This window comes from Teleopsis dalmanni, chromosome X, assembly GCF_002237135.1.
Source record: "Teleopsis dalmanni isolate 2A chromosome X, ASM223713v2, whole genome shotgun sequence".
Taxonomy (NCBI): domain Eukaryota; kingdom Metazoa; phylum Arthropoda; class Insecta; order Diptera; family Diopsidae; genus Teleopsis; species Teleopsis dalmanni.
The window spans coordinates 17632177-17646779 of record NC_051848.1 but is presented as its reverse complement, the minus strand read 5'-3'; the positions used below and the strand labels follow the sequence as shown (position 1 = coordinate 17646779).

The following is a 14603-nucleotide window of genomic DNA, read 5'->3' as shown; positions in this document are numbered from 1 at the left end:
ATTAAATTTAAATCTCTTTCAAAATTATGATTATTTCTCTGTGCAACTCTGAAAATGTGTTAATGTCGTAGATTTTTTCACGATCTTAAAAAGAAATGTCAAAATCTATTCAAAACAAACATTGAAAATTTAAAATTTTCGTTTTGAAATTTCTATTAAATTTGTTGCATAATATTTTTATACATAATTAAATTTAAAATTTGTTGAATTATTATTATAAAACCATAACAATAATTAAAAAAATTGTAACAATAATTAACTAAATTACTGAAATTGTAATTAAATGCTTTGCACGAATGCTTACAGGAACCAAAACACAACAAGAGGAACCTCAAAATTAATCTCCAATATATAATGTAAACGGTTGAGATTAGAAATGCAGATTAACTTAATCTCGTACTCTTAATCTCACAATGTAAACGTAGTATAAGTTTTTCTCTACGTAATGCAGTTAGTAAATTCAATACCAATAAGTGTATTGTTTTTATTTTCTATTTTACATATAATACCAATATGTATTGTATATGTTTTGATTAACAATTGCAACCGCTGTTATAATACTGTAATTTTCGGATATGGCATTTTCTTACCTAAAGCAATTATTCCATAATTATGCAGTTCTAAATTTTTATTTCTAAACAGTTCTATAAGAAAAATATAAATTAGTGAATTAATTTTGAAACGTATTATACTCAAATATATGTTCTTCGCATCATATGAGAGTATTTATCATCAACACACATTCGCGCAGTCCAATCATTTTTACGCTCAGTAGCAATGTATTGGCAACGCAACAATTTGACAATAGATGTTCAACATACTAAAGTGAAACTCACCATTTGGGGAAATTTAGTTCATCTGACATTAGAGTCGAACGTTTCTTTTTCGTTTTGTGATTGGTATACGTTAGCACGTTTTACGAAGTGAGTTGTTAAAAAATTTAGGTTTGCTTAAAATAATTATTTAATGTATTTTTACAAAATGTGATTGAAAGTTAAATTTAATTTTGAATATGCAAATGATATTTCTTTTGCAAAAGTTTGGAAATTTGTTTAAGTGTGCAAAAAAGTATTGCCTTGTCGTGAGTTTCTAACCTTAAATGTGAAGTTTGCAACAAACATGGCGCACGGGGTGCTCCGCCTGATCTGCAAATTTCCAGATCAGACGGTGCACTAAATTTAAACAAATTTACAAAACAGTAAACGCTTTTAAGCAAAACTCATATATCACAATAGGCTAACGAAGCCTATACGAATTATATATGTTTAGTTTTTACGTGATATTTAACATAAACTAATTTATTATTTGTTTTTGTATGTGATTTTGCAGAAACCAACGCAAAATGCAGATATTCGTTAAAACTTTGACCGGCAAGACTATCACTTTGGAAGTTGAGCCTTCCGACACAATTGAAAATGTGAAGGCTAAAATCCAAGATAAGGAGGGCATTCCACCAGATCAACAACGTTTGATTTTCGCTGGCAAGCAACTTGAAGATGGACGCACCTTATCCGACTACAACATTCAAAAGGAGTCGACACTTCATTTGGTGTTGCGTTTACGTGGTGGTATCATTGAACCATCATTGCGTATCTTAGCACAAAAATACAATTGTGACAAAATGATTTGCCGTAAATGCTATGCACGCTTGCATCCACGTGCAACCAACTGCCGCAAGAAGAAGTGTGGACACACCAATAACTTGCGTCCAAAGAAGAAGTTGAAGTAGATTAATGAAATGCTTGGAAGAAGTATCATATTTTCTATATTGTTTAAATTCCAACAACAATAAACATAAAATGTAAATTAAAGTTTTTTTAATTACTGTTAAAAGAACAGTTGACAGCAACTGAAGATTATATGGGACTTCGAACAGGTATATTCCACAAATTCGTATTTTCGAAGTTGATATTTAGTGAATAAAGTTTTCTCATTTATTGCTTTTAAATGGTTGTCCAACATTCATGCAGTGCTCGGAGTTTTACGTTTAAACACTCGACATTAATTTTATTTATGTTATCTGCCATATTTAAGGATTAAAGTTATACCATAAAAAACGTGAACGTTTTATAATTGATATTTAGTGGTGGTATTTATATGATGTTTATATATGTATGATATATCTTCGACAGATATATCACTAAGCATCACTAATTATTGATTATCACACTGAGGAGCGGCCAGGTAGGTGTACGCCTTGGTGTCGCCGCTTTTTATACAATCAAGTGCCACCCAATCTTCCCGACAGGGACAAAAACAACAGGTGCTGGCTTATCATAACAGCAAATGCTATGTAGTTTACTACTTGGTAATTATTATTATATTATATATATAGTGAACCTTTTTAATCAATAATTAATTCCAAAAACAAATTTCTATATTTAATTACTTAAGTATTTGGCAAGTTTGTTCATCTAAGAAGTGACATAAAAGTTGTATTTCTGAATAACGAAGTTTCGTGCAGTATTTGGCACACCCAGCTAACAAATGGGCGTGTCATCCCTTCAAAAACTTAACAGTATGAAAGTAATAAGACTGTTTTGAAGCTTATAATTCATACAATTTATTCACGGACTAACAAACTTATGAATTGTTTCTAAAGACCACTGATTACCGATATTTGGCAAAATTTGGGCAAATATAACATTTTGTTGTTGCAATTCATTACTGTGTAACGAATTGTTATTGTTGTAGCTTACCGAGAGAAGGTGAACACGAGTATTAGTTTGTTTAATTATATATAACTCTTCACTATTACTATAGCAGTAATAGTATTCGGCTTGTTTAACATCTGGATATCGAGCTTTGTACATCACCTCTGTTACGCTCTGTTTAAAAAGATAAGGCATATACCGATATGCCTATAAGATTGGAAATGTTATTAATCTCTAAATTTAAGTTGGAATGGTAACCTTATAGTCAAAGTCCATTTTAGCTGAAACAATAGCTTGTTGTGATACCACAGACAATGTTGTGAACAACACAACGGTCGATATGAAAAGGGATTCCAAAAATTTGTACGCCTAACTAATTAAGGACGCTGACGCTGACATGCGGTGGAATACAATTTCCTGCTCATTCGTAGAGCCACAACCTCGAAAAAAGTCATTATAGGGTGGACACAGTCTCAAAACTTGTTTTTATAGCTGCAGTGACCAGTCAGCAACGATACCGTAGTGCTGAGAAGATTACGCCTAAGTTGAAGCAGCTAACTGGTACGTTTCTTGTCCAGTTTGGACCAAGTTGATCTTTAGATCTGACAGAAGGGTTCATCTACCTAATTTTGTTTACTGTTAATGTCTTAACCACTAACTAATTATATATAGAAGTCTAGTGCTATATGAAATGAATGGTTAGTGATTTCGAATGAAGCTTAAAAAATTCTTGCAAGTAAAAGCTTTTGCCACATTAAACGCAGTACATTAAAACTGATAATTCGGAGTTCGGAACGTATTCGAATTACTGGATTTATATTAGAAATCTAGAAAAAGATTAATATGTGTTTATATATTAATTTTAACAAACGAAACTGAATAACAAATGTATAATAACTCAATGCTTAAATTAAATTAATTCATATGTTGAATGACACATTCACATGATATATGATAAATTTTTATTCATTATATGGTATATAATTTTGTATAAGCAAATAATAAAGAAATTATATAGGCGAATAAATATATACTCGAGTATACACATAACCCATAACCCATAAATGTGATTTCTTTCATTAGATTGTCGAGCAGTCATGTCAATATGTGATCCGGACTACACAGTTAACATTTTTTAATTATGGCCGAAATATGAATTGCCGGAAATTTAGCGAAGTAAATATGTTTGGCGATCACCTATTCCATGTTGTTATTTTTGGGCGATCACCTATTCCATGTTGTTATTTTTGGGCGATCATATGAATTAAAATAATTCATAAATAATAGTATGGATAATAAGTATATTTTACAGCAAACAAGTCTTTGAAAAATAGATACCTTTAGTGAGATCATCTATTGGTAATTACATACTAGGATAAAGAAGAATTTCTCACTGATGAATTATCTCTCCCATTCTTAACAATTAATACAGCTCAAGTGGTGCCTGCCTTTATGATTATTTGAATTGATGGCAGTGAAGTATACGTAGGTATGAAGTAAGTACCTCTCTTTAATTAGAATGGTTAAAAGTCAGCAGCTATAAAAAAATGAAGGTGATGTCACTTAGAAAAGGAGTTGTGAGAAGACGATGCTCTACTCGTATGTATATTTAGTAAATATTAATAGAAGTCAATAAAAAACATAACCGGAAACAATCGAAGTTTGCTCTAAGAAGACGTAGGCAGGAGAAGAGCGGTCCTTAAAGTGTTGAAGTCCCCAAAAAACTATTAAAGAACAATATTAGTTCATATGTATGTTTATTATTAATGCATTATTACTGTTTAATAAGGCAACCTATTAAAATTGTCTGAAGGCCTACCAAAGTATATATATCTGGCTGCCGGTCTAGATAATATCATTTCGAACACGTTAGTGTTAACACATTAGTATAAGGACATTTTAAGTAGATGTAACTGTACAGTGTTTTTGGTTCTTAGTTCTTAGAAAGAATATTTGGACCAATAAAATAGGTTGAATGTGCGCCGTAATAATGAACTAGTAGAAGGTAAGAATGTTATTCATTAGTGTTTTAATAATTATTATGGCTTAGATGTGTTTATAGAATGCTTTAGACTAGAGTACCGCTGATTATAAATGAAAATAAAACTGACAGACCAGAAATTGATGAATTCATCAATACGAAAAAAATTATGGCTAATAAATATATGAATATATGATATGAAGATGAGAATACTTCAAACTTTTGTAATATCTTGAATACAGTATATGGCATGTGTGGTATGTGTTGTGTTATTTGTATAATCAGTATTAAACGTTTTCAACTTTATAATCTAGTATCTCAAGAACTATCGACATATAGATTTGTAGAAAAGGTTGTTAAAAATAACGAACTTTATAAGGATCCACGGAAAACCTGCAGTGCGTAGGAAAAAGGAACCGAACGTATTTCAGTACAATTTTAAAGTATTTTGAATGATATTACTTTTACAACCATATTCATTTGTCTGATTTTGATATGATCAGTGATATTGTCGATTTCTCAATTTAGGACGATTTTTGACAGCTAAGCATTTTAAACGTGCTATCAAGGCAGTTTAACATTTGTCTTCTCTGGATCATAGGGATATAGAGGCATTCGCAAGGCGAATTAGCTTGCTAGACAGATCATTTAAAAAACGAAATCGGTATTTTTTTTAGACTTAGGCATTTTTCTAGCGCATTCAAACAGTTTGAAACTATTCATATTTACCAATTCAATACTAAGACGAAAGATTTAACACTATGGAGATATCTGTGTTCAACTTAGCCCTTTTATATAAGAAAGAATTCAGTAATTCGTTTGATACGTCAAGTAAAAATTTAAGTCTTATAGTGTGTATGTTGTATATGTTGTAAGGAAACTATGCTAGCTGATTAAATATATCCTACGAAGATTCTTGCGTGCTTCTCAAGAAGACGATTAAAAGTCTCAAATCAAGTATATTAGGCATACTAGGGACTTTTTAAAGGATTTTTGTCAGTTCTTCTTAAAGAGCATTTTATATTGCATCAGAGGTAACACAATGAGCCAATAGACCTAATTGGATTCCTAATATCACCACAATAAGTAAACTTAACCTATTTCCTGTTTTAGTTAATAATTTTTGTGGAAAATGGCACAGTGAAAGAACACAACTGGAAGATAAGGTCAATAGGTCAATTTTTTGGCGAGAATTTAAAAACGAGAACATTTAAAAAATTAATCGCACAAAAATGAAAACCACACAATTCATCGAAAACGTGCTCCGGAAAAAAAAGAAAGACTTGGACGCAAACTGAACTGAAGAGAAAAACATACCGCATTGGTGTCCAATAAATAAGAAATCTTCTCCAAATAAATGGCAAAGCGGTCTCAGAAAAAGAAAAGTCCTGTTCTATTTTCTTATTCTTATCTCATCCATAAAAAAAATAATGGTATGCTATCGTAAAACTGAGTAGGACAACGCATAGCAATATTTTAATATGTTTAAAATATTGATATTTATTAAAAAAATTGTATTATCCATTTTCCATTTGACCCATGCAGTTTAGTGTGAAAATTTCATTCCTGAACAATCATATTATGACCTACAGTGGTATTTATTTTGAGTGGTTTGAATCTAATTCTAGAATTCGAACCACTCGGTTTAGTAGAATTTGCAATATTATATGTAAATGTGGTAAATATCAAAAAAGGTTCTTTGGAAAAAATACAGTAACAGTTTTGAGTTACCTTAGAGTTAAGAATTAGAACTTAAAGGAAATTCTTCAAAAATTATTTCTGTCTGAACCGCGAAATTCCTTTAATAATTTTCCGAAATTTTCAAAACACCTGTGGCAGATTCAATTATAATTCCGTAAAAGATATATAGTCAGAATATACCTGGATTATATTTTGTAGATGTATAAAGTAAACTAACAATTTGTGTATAGCTTATTTCTGCACATGAGCTTTCTCGCTCCCATGTCAAAAAAGCTTTATTATGTGTTAAAAAAAAGCACAACAACAACAAAGCATTCTCACTTAAAAGCTCGTTCAAGATTGGCCAGTTTCGGCCCAAAAAAATTAAGATGTTTTACAAAACATTTCGTACTGGTTGGGATGGGAACGACTTTTGTGATTTAGTTCAGTTATCTTTTGGTAGTTAGTTGATTGCTCTAAGTTGAATTATCTTTAATCCAAAAGTTCCACAAACAAAACTTTTATGTTTAAAAGAACAAACAGTGCAAATGTTTGTTTAGTTCATGCGTGAAGTCAATGCACCCTGTGTCTTTGCAAATATATGATAACCTTGAAATGATAGTTTCATTTGTTTCCCCGCTCTTCGATCTTCCACATTTCCACGCTTTCATGTAGAAATCGCGAACGAAATTTCTTTTTCATATGAATTTTATTTAATTTTTTGTTAAGCAAATAAATTCAATTCTGATAAGAGCCACAAATAGGGCTCCAGTAACTTCGGCTATACTACAATCATATACGCAATATATACATACGCACACTCACACATACAGACATACAGCTAAACGCATTTTACGCACGACGAAGAAGAATTTGCTGAGCTCTACACGCAGATATTTCCATGGTAAACAGCACAGCACACACACACACATATACACACGCACATTCGAGTTGGATTGAAACGTAATAAAATAATTAAAAATAAATAAAATGATAAAAAATGTGTGTGCGAAAATAAAGGAAAAAAATTGAAAAAAAAAGCGCACATAAAAACAATTTTAGTTTTTATATGATTTTATGAAACGGAAAAAGGAAAAAACGGCAAAAAAAAACAACTCTACTACAAAACAAAATCTTATCAAAAGCAAAAAGTGCGTACGAAGCGTTGAAGCAGCTAAGCGGCGAAGCGGTGAAGCGTCGAAGAGTAAGCAAGCAGACAAACATACGCAAAACTTTGTCGGAATTGTTAGTGCTTTCCACGCTGCAAGAAGATGAAAGCTGTGAGCGCTGTAGAGAAATGAAGAGAGAGTTTTGCGCTGCATTCAATAGTCGAGAAGAGAACCCTTCACGAGGACAAAGAGTGCGTGTGGATCAAGAGTTAAGCCAAAAGAAGTGAAGAAGTGCGTGTAATAATTTGACAAATTGTTTTGGAAAATACATTAGAACTCTCTCTCTCTCTCTCTCTCTTTTATATACACATAAATATATACACACATATACTACACTACACTACAGGACAGTGTAGTTCGTTAGCAATAACAACAACAACAACAACAACAAAATGGCAACTGTAACGGCAATAGCATAAGAACATCAAGAGAAACAATATTCATACGGTTTGTGTTATTGACATTGAAAAAGTTATCATTAAATCAACAGCCAACAAAGCCAATAATACCAGCGAAACCATTAAATTTGTTGTTGGCTGTACCGTCAAACATATGTGCGCGCGATGATTACAGTTGTCGACTTTTTGTGTGTTTTTGTGTGTGGACTTCGTATAATGCATGTCATGCACACTACACACCACACACACCACACTCTACACTCTACACTCACACAACTCACACTGCAATTTCATTTTAAAGAATTTGTGTTAAATGCATTTCTTCCTTTTCGGATGTCGGGGCGTATGAGTGATAAATAGTTCAATGGCTGAAGACTATAAAATAAACGAAAGTTTTTTCTTTTTATGTATTTGAAAAACGATTTCAAAAATCATGTATATATTTGAAAAATTATTTTAATTAATTGAATTTTTGGCTGACCATACAGTTGATTCAAGTATTGCCAAAAATAATTGCGTAAATAATTTTTTGAGACTGCAAGTACCAATATTTGAATTCGTGCCCTGCCAAATTTGAAGCTCAGAGTCAGCGCATCTTAAACAATTGATCCAAGGCTGACCTTGACTTTTTATGTTGGCACATTTTTCTGAAAAATGTTTAAAAACAAATAATTATAATTTTTGGAATTATTATAAGAAGTAGTCGACGACTATACTAACTACTAACTAACATCTAATAAATTTATTCCTTAAGGTCTCGAACTGTGACAAAGCGTGATGAGTTATTTAAATAAATCATTATGATCATAACACATTCATAGTGCGAGGAGAACAATTACCCTTTCATTAACTACTTTTACTCTTTCGATTTTGATCAAGACTTATTCGGTCTTAAATCCCAAGACCGGCTATAGTTTCTTATATCTCACCTCTATTGTTTTCGTTGGCTTCATCCTCCTTTGTTTCCTGATGGCATAGGGCTTAAAGTTTTCTTCGTAGTTCATTATTGTCAATTTTTGTGTAGTAATACGTTACCCCACTCCATCAAAGAATTTTTTTTTCCAGTAGTAGGAAGTAACGTGTTGAAAAGATCTCAGTTATCAGACTATGACAGACTGTGCTAAAAAAGAATTTTAGTATCCAGAGAATGAAATATAAGAAATATAGTTTTATTAGAATATGATAAAATCGGTAAGCTCCGTAAATGGTAATCTAAATCCGATATTTGTTATATAGTTCTTATTTAAAGATAACAGTAACTTTGGTGAACTACTTCAACTATCTTGGCAGCATGATGAAGATATTCCATCTCGTATAAATGAAAACCAAAAAGCTTTTGATATATCTAAAGATTCGAATTTAACTGCAACATGAAGTCTGCAAATTTCTAGGCCTGCGAGACGTCGAAGAGAATAAAAGTAAATGTTGCGAACTTGCTGACTTTTGGAAATAAACATATGTTCATGCCGTATTATATGAGCGTTGCGGGTTCAATTACATAAGCAATACAGTATGTATTATCAATCTTTCGGAAGTCGCACATTCTCCTTCGATCGTGTTTTTTATTAATCTTTAATTATATAAGATGTTCCAGGCATGAACACAGAATCGGTAAGGTAACAGTTCAATATGACAGAATTCTGAAAGTTATATGATCTATTAGGAAAAGAGAAAGACAGATGAAATGGCTCTGTGTGTTCTAATACCTACAAGAACTATAAAATGATCTATTATTTAAGTAATTTTTTTACAATTTACCTTTCTTCATATTAAATTCACTAAACAAATAAAAATCTAACATAAATTCCAGTTCGAATTCGAATTTGAATTCGATGCTAATGTCTCGAATGTGATGTCTCATTTTTGCGAACGCATTTTACTTCCAAAAATGTACCGTTATTTAATGAACTTTCATTTTCGAAAAATCGAAAAATCGAAAAATGTTACGGCTTAAGGTGTTTCTTTATTATTTGTCACGCTTTGACAAATAATATTGACCAAGAAGTCGTTGAACTATAAATATTGACATATTGATTAAATTAATAAATGAATAAAAACACAGAAAAACAAATGACATTTATGTAACTTCTTAAAACCAAACAAACGATCGAAGTAAGAAGAACCAGAATCAGAACCAGAATCGGAATCAGAAAGAAAGCAATAGCAACAACAACAACAATAACAGCAGCAGCAACAGCGCTATAAGTGCGAACTTAAAGCAGAGAAAGCAAGACGCGTACGCTCACACCGGTATAATTAACATCCAGAGACGTAACGATAACTACTACTAAGGCAATAGCAATAGGAATAGCAATAGCAATAGCAATAAAAAACGCAAAGTTTCGTTAGTGAAGTCAAAATGGATTTATCGACTAACTTGGTCTGGTTTGACTTACAGAATCGGATCAGATGCGGCGCTGTTGATAAATCATAAGAAATGCGAAACAGGCATAAATTTCGAATACGAATTTAGAATTCTTCATTAGTTTATTTATAGAAATATTTTTTTTATTAATTTTTTTTTATTTTTTTATATTTTTTTACACCTAGCGCCGCTGCAATTTATGCGCATAAATGAATAGTAAATGAATCATAGCAATAAATTTAATAAGAATTTGTGTTAAAGCGATAAAAGAAATCTGAATATATATGTACATAGATATACATAAATCAAATTAAAAAAAAAAACAAAAAAAAAATGGAATAAAATCAATATACGGTTAAAATGTAGTTAATACGTTATATTAAAAAAATTAAAAAAATTATATCAAGCAAATTGAGCCGGAGTCGAACGTTGTTGTCTTTTATCAGTCGTGAACCTTAGCTGGCAATATAAAATTGTGAAATATTTTACGAAAAATTTTTATTTTAAATTTTAAAAATAAAAAATAAAAATAAAATTTGCAAAGTGCAAAAGAAAAACATTATCAAAGGGAATTGCACTTCAATTGTTTGCATATATTTTTATTAGAGGTGGGAGCTCAAGTAGACTACAGCTGCGGCGATACTGCGGCGATACTGCGGTGATACTCGTACATAAGACGTACGGACATGCAAATGGCAACAAGTCATCGCAGGGATATTAACCTTTTACGGTTAATACGGTTGATATTGAAAATATATGCAAAAAAGAATATTATAGTAATAAATAAATAAAAAAAGTTAAATTTTATATATTTTGGGTAAAGCTTTGAGAATAAAAACCAGGCAATGGCCCTACTTCATAATCATTCATTGATTGCGAACGCAATTGCTGAAAAATCGAATTTATGTGTACATAATACAATAACAAAAACAACGCGAACTGAAACTTCGTCGATTCTATTTTGTTTTTTAAAGATTCTCATTTTTCCATCCCGCATCATTTCATTAACATTTCTGTTTGTTTTTTCTATTAAGTTCAGATAACAATCTGTAGATGGTGGAAGCTACATTCGAAAGCACATTCTAAAATTCAAGACCCTACATGCAGCATAATGGTTTCCCCTTAATAACAAGAATTTAATAATAAATTATTTAATAATATAATTAATATAGAGGATGTTTTTTATAGTTTGGAAATGTCTTATTGCGCATAAGAGTTTTTAAATTTTCTTACTGCCCCACATTTACTGTGGACTTAACCCTGTTTACCTCGTGAGGCAAGCAACTTAATCGCTGCCTCTACGGTCACTGTTGCTACATTCAATTTAAAGAAGTCAATCTGACAGAATCAACAAGTATTTGAGATTCTCCAGACAAGAAAGTATTGGCATTTCTGAATATAATTTGATTTATTCTATGCAGTAGGATGAAATGGTTTGCTTTGGCTTCCTCTTTCATCCGAGTACTACAAAGGTGTTATTTTGGTACTATATACCAAAAAATACCCTGATACTTAATATTAATTCTTTGACTCAGCTGGAACGATTGATAATTTTAATTAATTTCGAAAGACCTATATTGACGTGGAACAAGAAGTTGTTCAAAATTCAACGTCTTTGAACTAACCTAAGTGGTTGGTAAATGATATTACTTTTCGAAGATTCATATAAGACAGTAGCATGTTTTAATCTCGCTAAATTTGGACAAAATTTCCGTTGTCTATGGATTATATCTCAATCATATTAGTTTCGATTTATCACATGCCACATGTTTTTCCATTTTTATTGTAATGATTTTGGATACATTTTCGAGGGTATATACTATAGAATAAACTACTTTTCTCTAGAAAATATTGTACGAAGTGGTGGTCTAAAAACATAAAAATAGTTTTGGATCCCGATGATCTGCTGTGCCATGCAGATCTGGGAATAGGAAAAGCGACTTCGTGCTATGGAAATTAATAGCAACTGGAGTACTTGTCCTCAAAGGAGTACTTTTAAAAAAAGCATATATTAAGAGAAGGTGTCAGAGTTAATAATAATTTTTTGGCTAGTAAATTTCGTTTGCAGTTTATAAAAAAGAAAAAAATCTACATTTTGGAATAGGTCTCTGAGAAATAAAATTGTGTGAAGTAATAAAAGTACTTTGTAGTCAAATGTTTTGAACTTATCTTAAGACGATAAGAAATTTGGTAGCAACATTTAAATGAAAATAAAGTATTTTATGTCTAAATTTCAAGCTGATTTTTGTCAAGTAATTAGGCCTTTAATGATTGCATGTATAGTGGATGAGAGCTATGAAAATTATCACTTAAGACTATAATAAATGTTTTACTGTTATTGTTGTTGTTTTTGTTGCTCTTGTTGGTTTTCTGTGTTGTTTAATAAATTCGGTTAAAATGGCCTAATCACTACTGTTTGCGAATCTACTCGTGAAGTCTGTTCTGCACGATCGAAAGTGCTTAATAATTGTTGTGCTTTGTGAAATTTGTCTCTTAGATATTTTGAATACAATGAACCAACCGTTTGCGTTATCATATATAAAGAATCGGCACTCAAAAAATAGGGCAATGAATTAAGAAAAGGTGTAGGTATGTTATTACGAAACTCAAGACATTAACAGTAACGCAGGTAGGCCTTTCGGGGATGGGATTTGACCAAACAAAAGACTGGAACTTATGAATTAACATATACAGTATTACTTCGGTTAATTAGTGTAAATTACATATAAGAGAACCATTCCACCATATTATCAAACAGAGAGGAACAAAGAGAGGAGGGTGATAAAATATGTCCACTACACTTCAAAGACTTTCAGTTATTACTTTATATTAAAATTGTGTGTGCTGATAAAATAACGATCGAAAATGTTCATAAAATAAGATTTTCTTTTAAAATAGCTTATTTTATGCATAAAAGTAGAAAATAATTTGAAAGTACGTAGATGCAAAAACACTTTGATAACTGTTTTGGAGTATCCCATCTTAAATCGTGGAGATGGATATACTCGTGATTATGATGATTAGATTTTAATAAAGTTACTAATATAGCATTAGTAACACAATTTTTTTAAAAAGTACTGGGTAGATTTTTCGAGATATAATGTTAGTAATTAAAAAGATATTTCTAAACGCCTACCAGTACCAGTACTGACGGAATTTATTTAAACTATGCTAAATTTGAACTACATGAGTACATAGTTCAAAGTCTTCAAATTAACTATACATAACCTCTTTATTTGACTAGTTATATTGTCCATTGAGCTGAACTTGGGAATTTAGATAAATATAAGATATGTAGTCGTTCGGAGGTACATCTAGTGAATCAAAGGATAAGTTAAGTTGGGTTGCCCTTTGATCTTAAATAATGGTCACTTCTGATACCACGAACTGGAGTTATTAATTTACAGACTAAACGGTAAGTTTATGAACAACTCTGATAGACAGTTTTCTGATTCGATCATCAAATACTACGCACATAAAAAAATACAATGCAAGTGTCAAATGATTGTATCAAATTCAAATGGGTCATATGGTTTCTCCTATTTTCACTACGGCAATACATTCAAATCCATAAGTATAAATGGCTCAGTTTATTTCTTGCAGCACAAAATTTCTTTCAAAGCCTAAAATCCCACACAATATTTTGAAGGTGTACACATCCGAACCCATATAGCCTCAATAAGCCCTCTAATTTTTATTCGACCACCATCAGATGCCAATTGATTTTTTAAAGTTTTCGTTAATTGGGAAGGATTTTGGCGATCCTGAACAGTCTTCACAAAAAAAGCTGATACGGTAAGTTTGAAGTTGGACTTAGAAGATATTGGCGTGCATTTCTCAGAAACTTCATCTAATTTGGATTTCAATTGAAACTGAAACTATTTTTTTTAATTAAAGCATAAGGCAATGTTAGTTTTTCTTAATATTTTCAAGCAATTCAAATTGATTCCTGAAAAAAATTACTTGAAAAATAGCTGATATTTTTGAAATTTCATTTACCATATATTCTAGTGGAAAACTTTTCGAACATTCTACTTAGTTCCGGAATTTTTTTTTTCGGAATTGTTGGATGGATGGACCGTGTAAAAAGGAAACCCGAAATCAGATAGACTGGACAGAGAACTCAAGAAATCAGCATAATCGGCGTAATCGGCGTAATCGACATTATTGAAATGCTCAATAATCTTTGTGTGAATGTTTTAACCTAGCAATTTTTATTGTTGTATGTATAGTTAAACTAACCTAAGAAAAAAAACGCTCTTTAAATTTCTCTTACAATTACAGAACTGCCGTATCGTTGAAGAAAATTTACTCTTTTGGAAGCTCTATTTCCGGTATTTTCGCTCAGATTTTTTT

General features: G+C 31.3%; 1 protein-coding gene across 2 annotated transcripts; it reads left to right on the top strand.

Annotated features, from left to right (window-relative positions):
• The first annotated feature begins 823 nt into the window (after positions 1-823).
• On the top strand, positions 824-1811 carry LOC119687310 (ubiquitin-60S ribosomal protein L40). 2 transcript variants are annotated; one of them, XM_038101586.1, is made up of 2 exons: positions 824-923; positions 1330-1811. In XM_038101586.1, exon 2 carries the CDS (start codon positions 1343-1345, stop codon positions 1727-1729), a length of 387 nt encoding a protein of 128 aa, XP_037957514.1. In that variant the 5' UTR covers positions 824-923; positions 1330-1342; the 3' UTR covers positions 1730-1811. The 2 variants fall into 2 exon arrangements, with proteins under 2 accessions (XP_037957514.1, XP_037957515.1); XM_038101587.1 differs by lacking the exon at positions 824-923 and adding an exon at positions 1006-1081.
• Positions 1812-14603: the final 12792 nt, after the last annotated feature.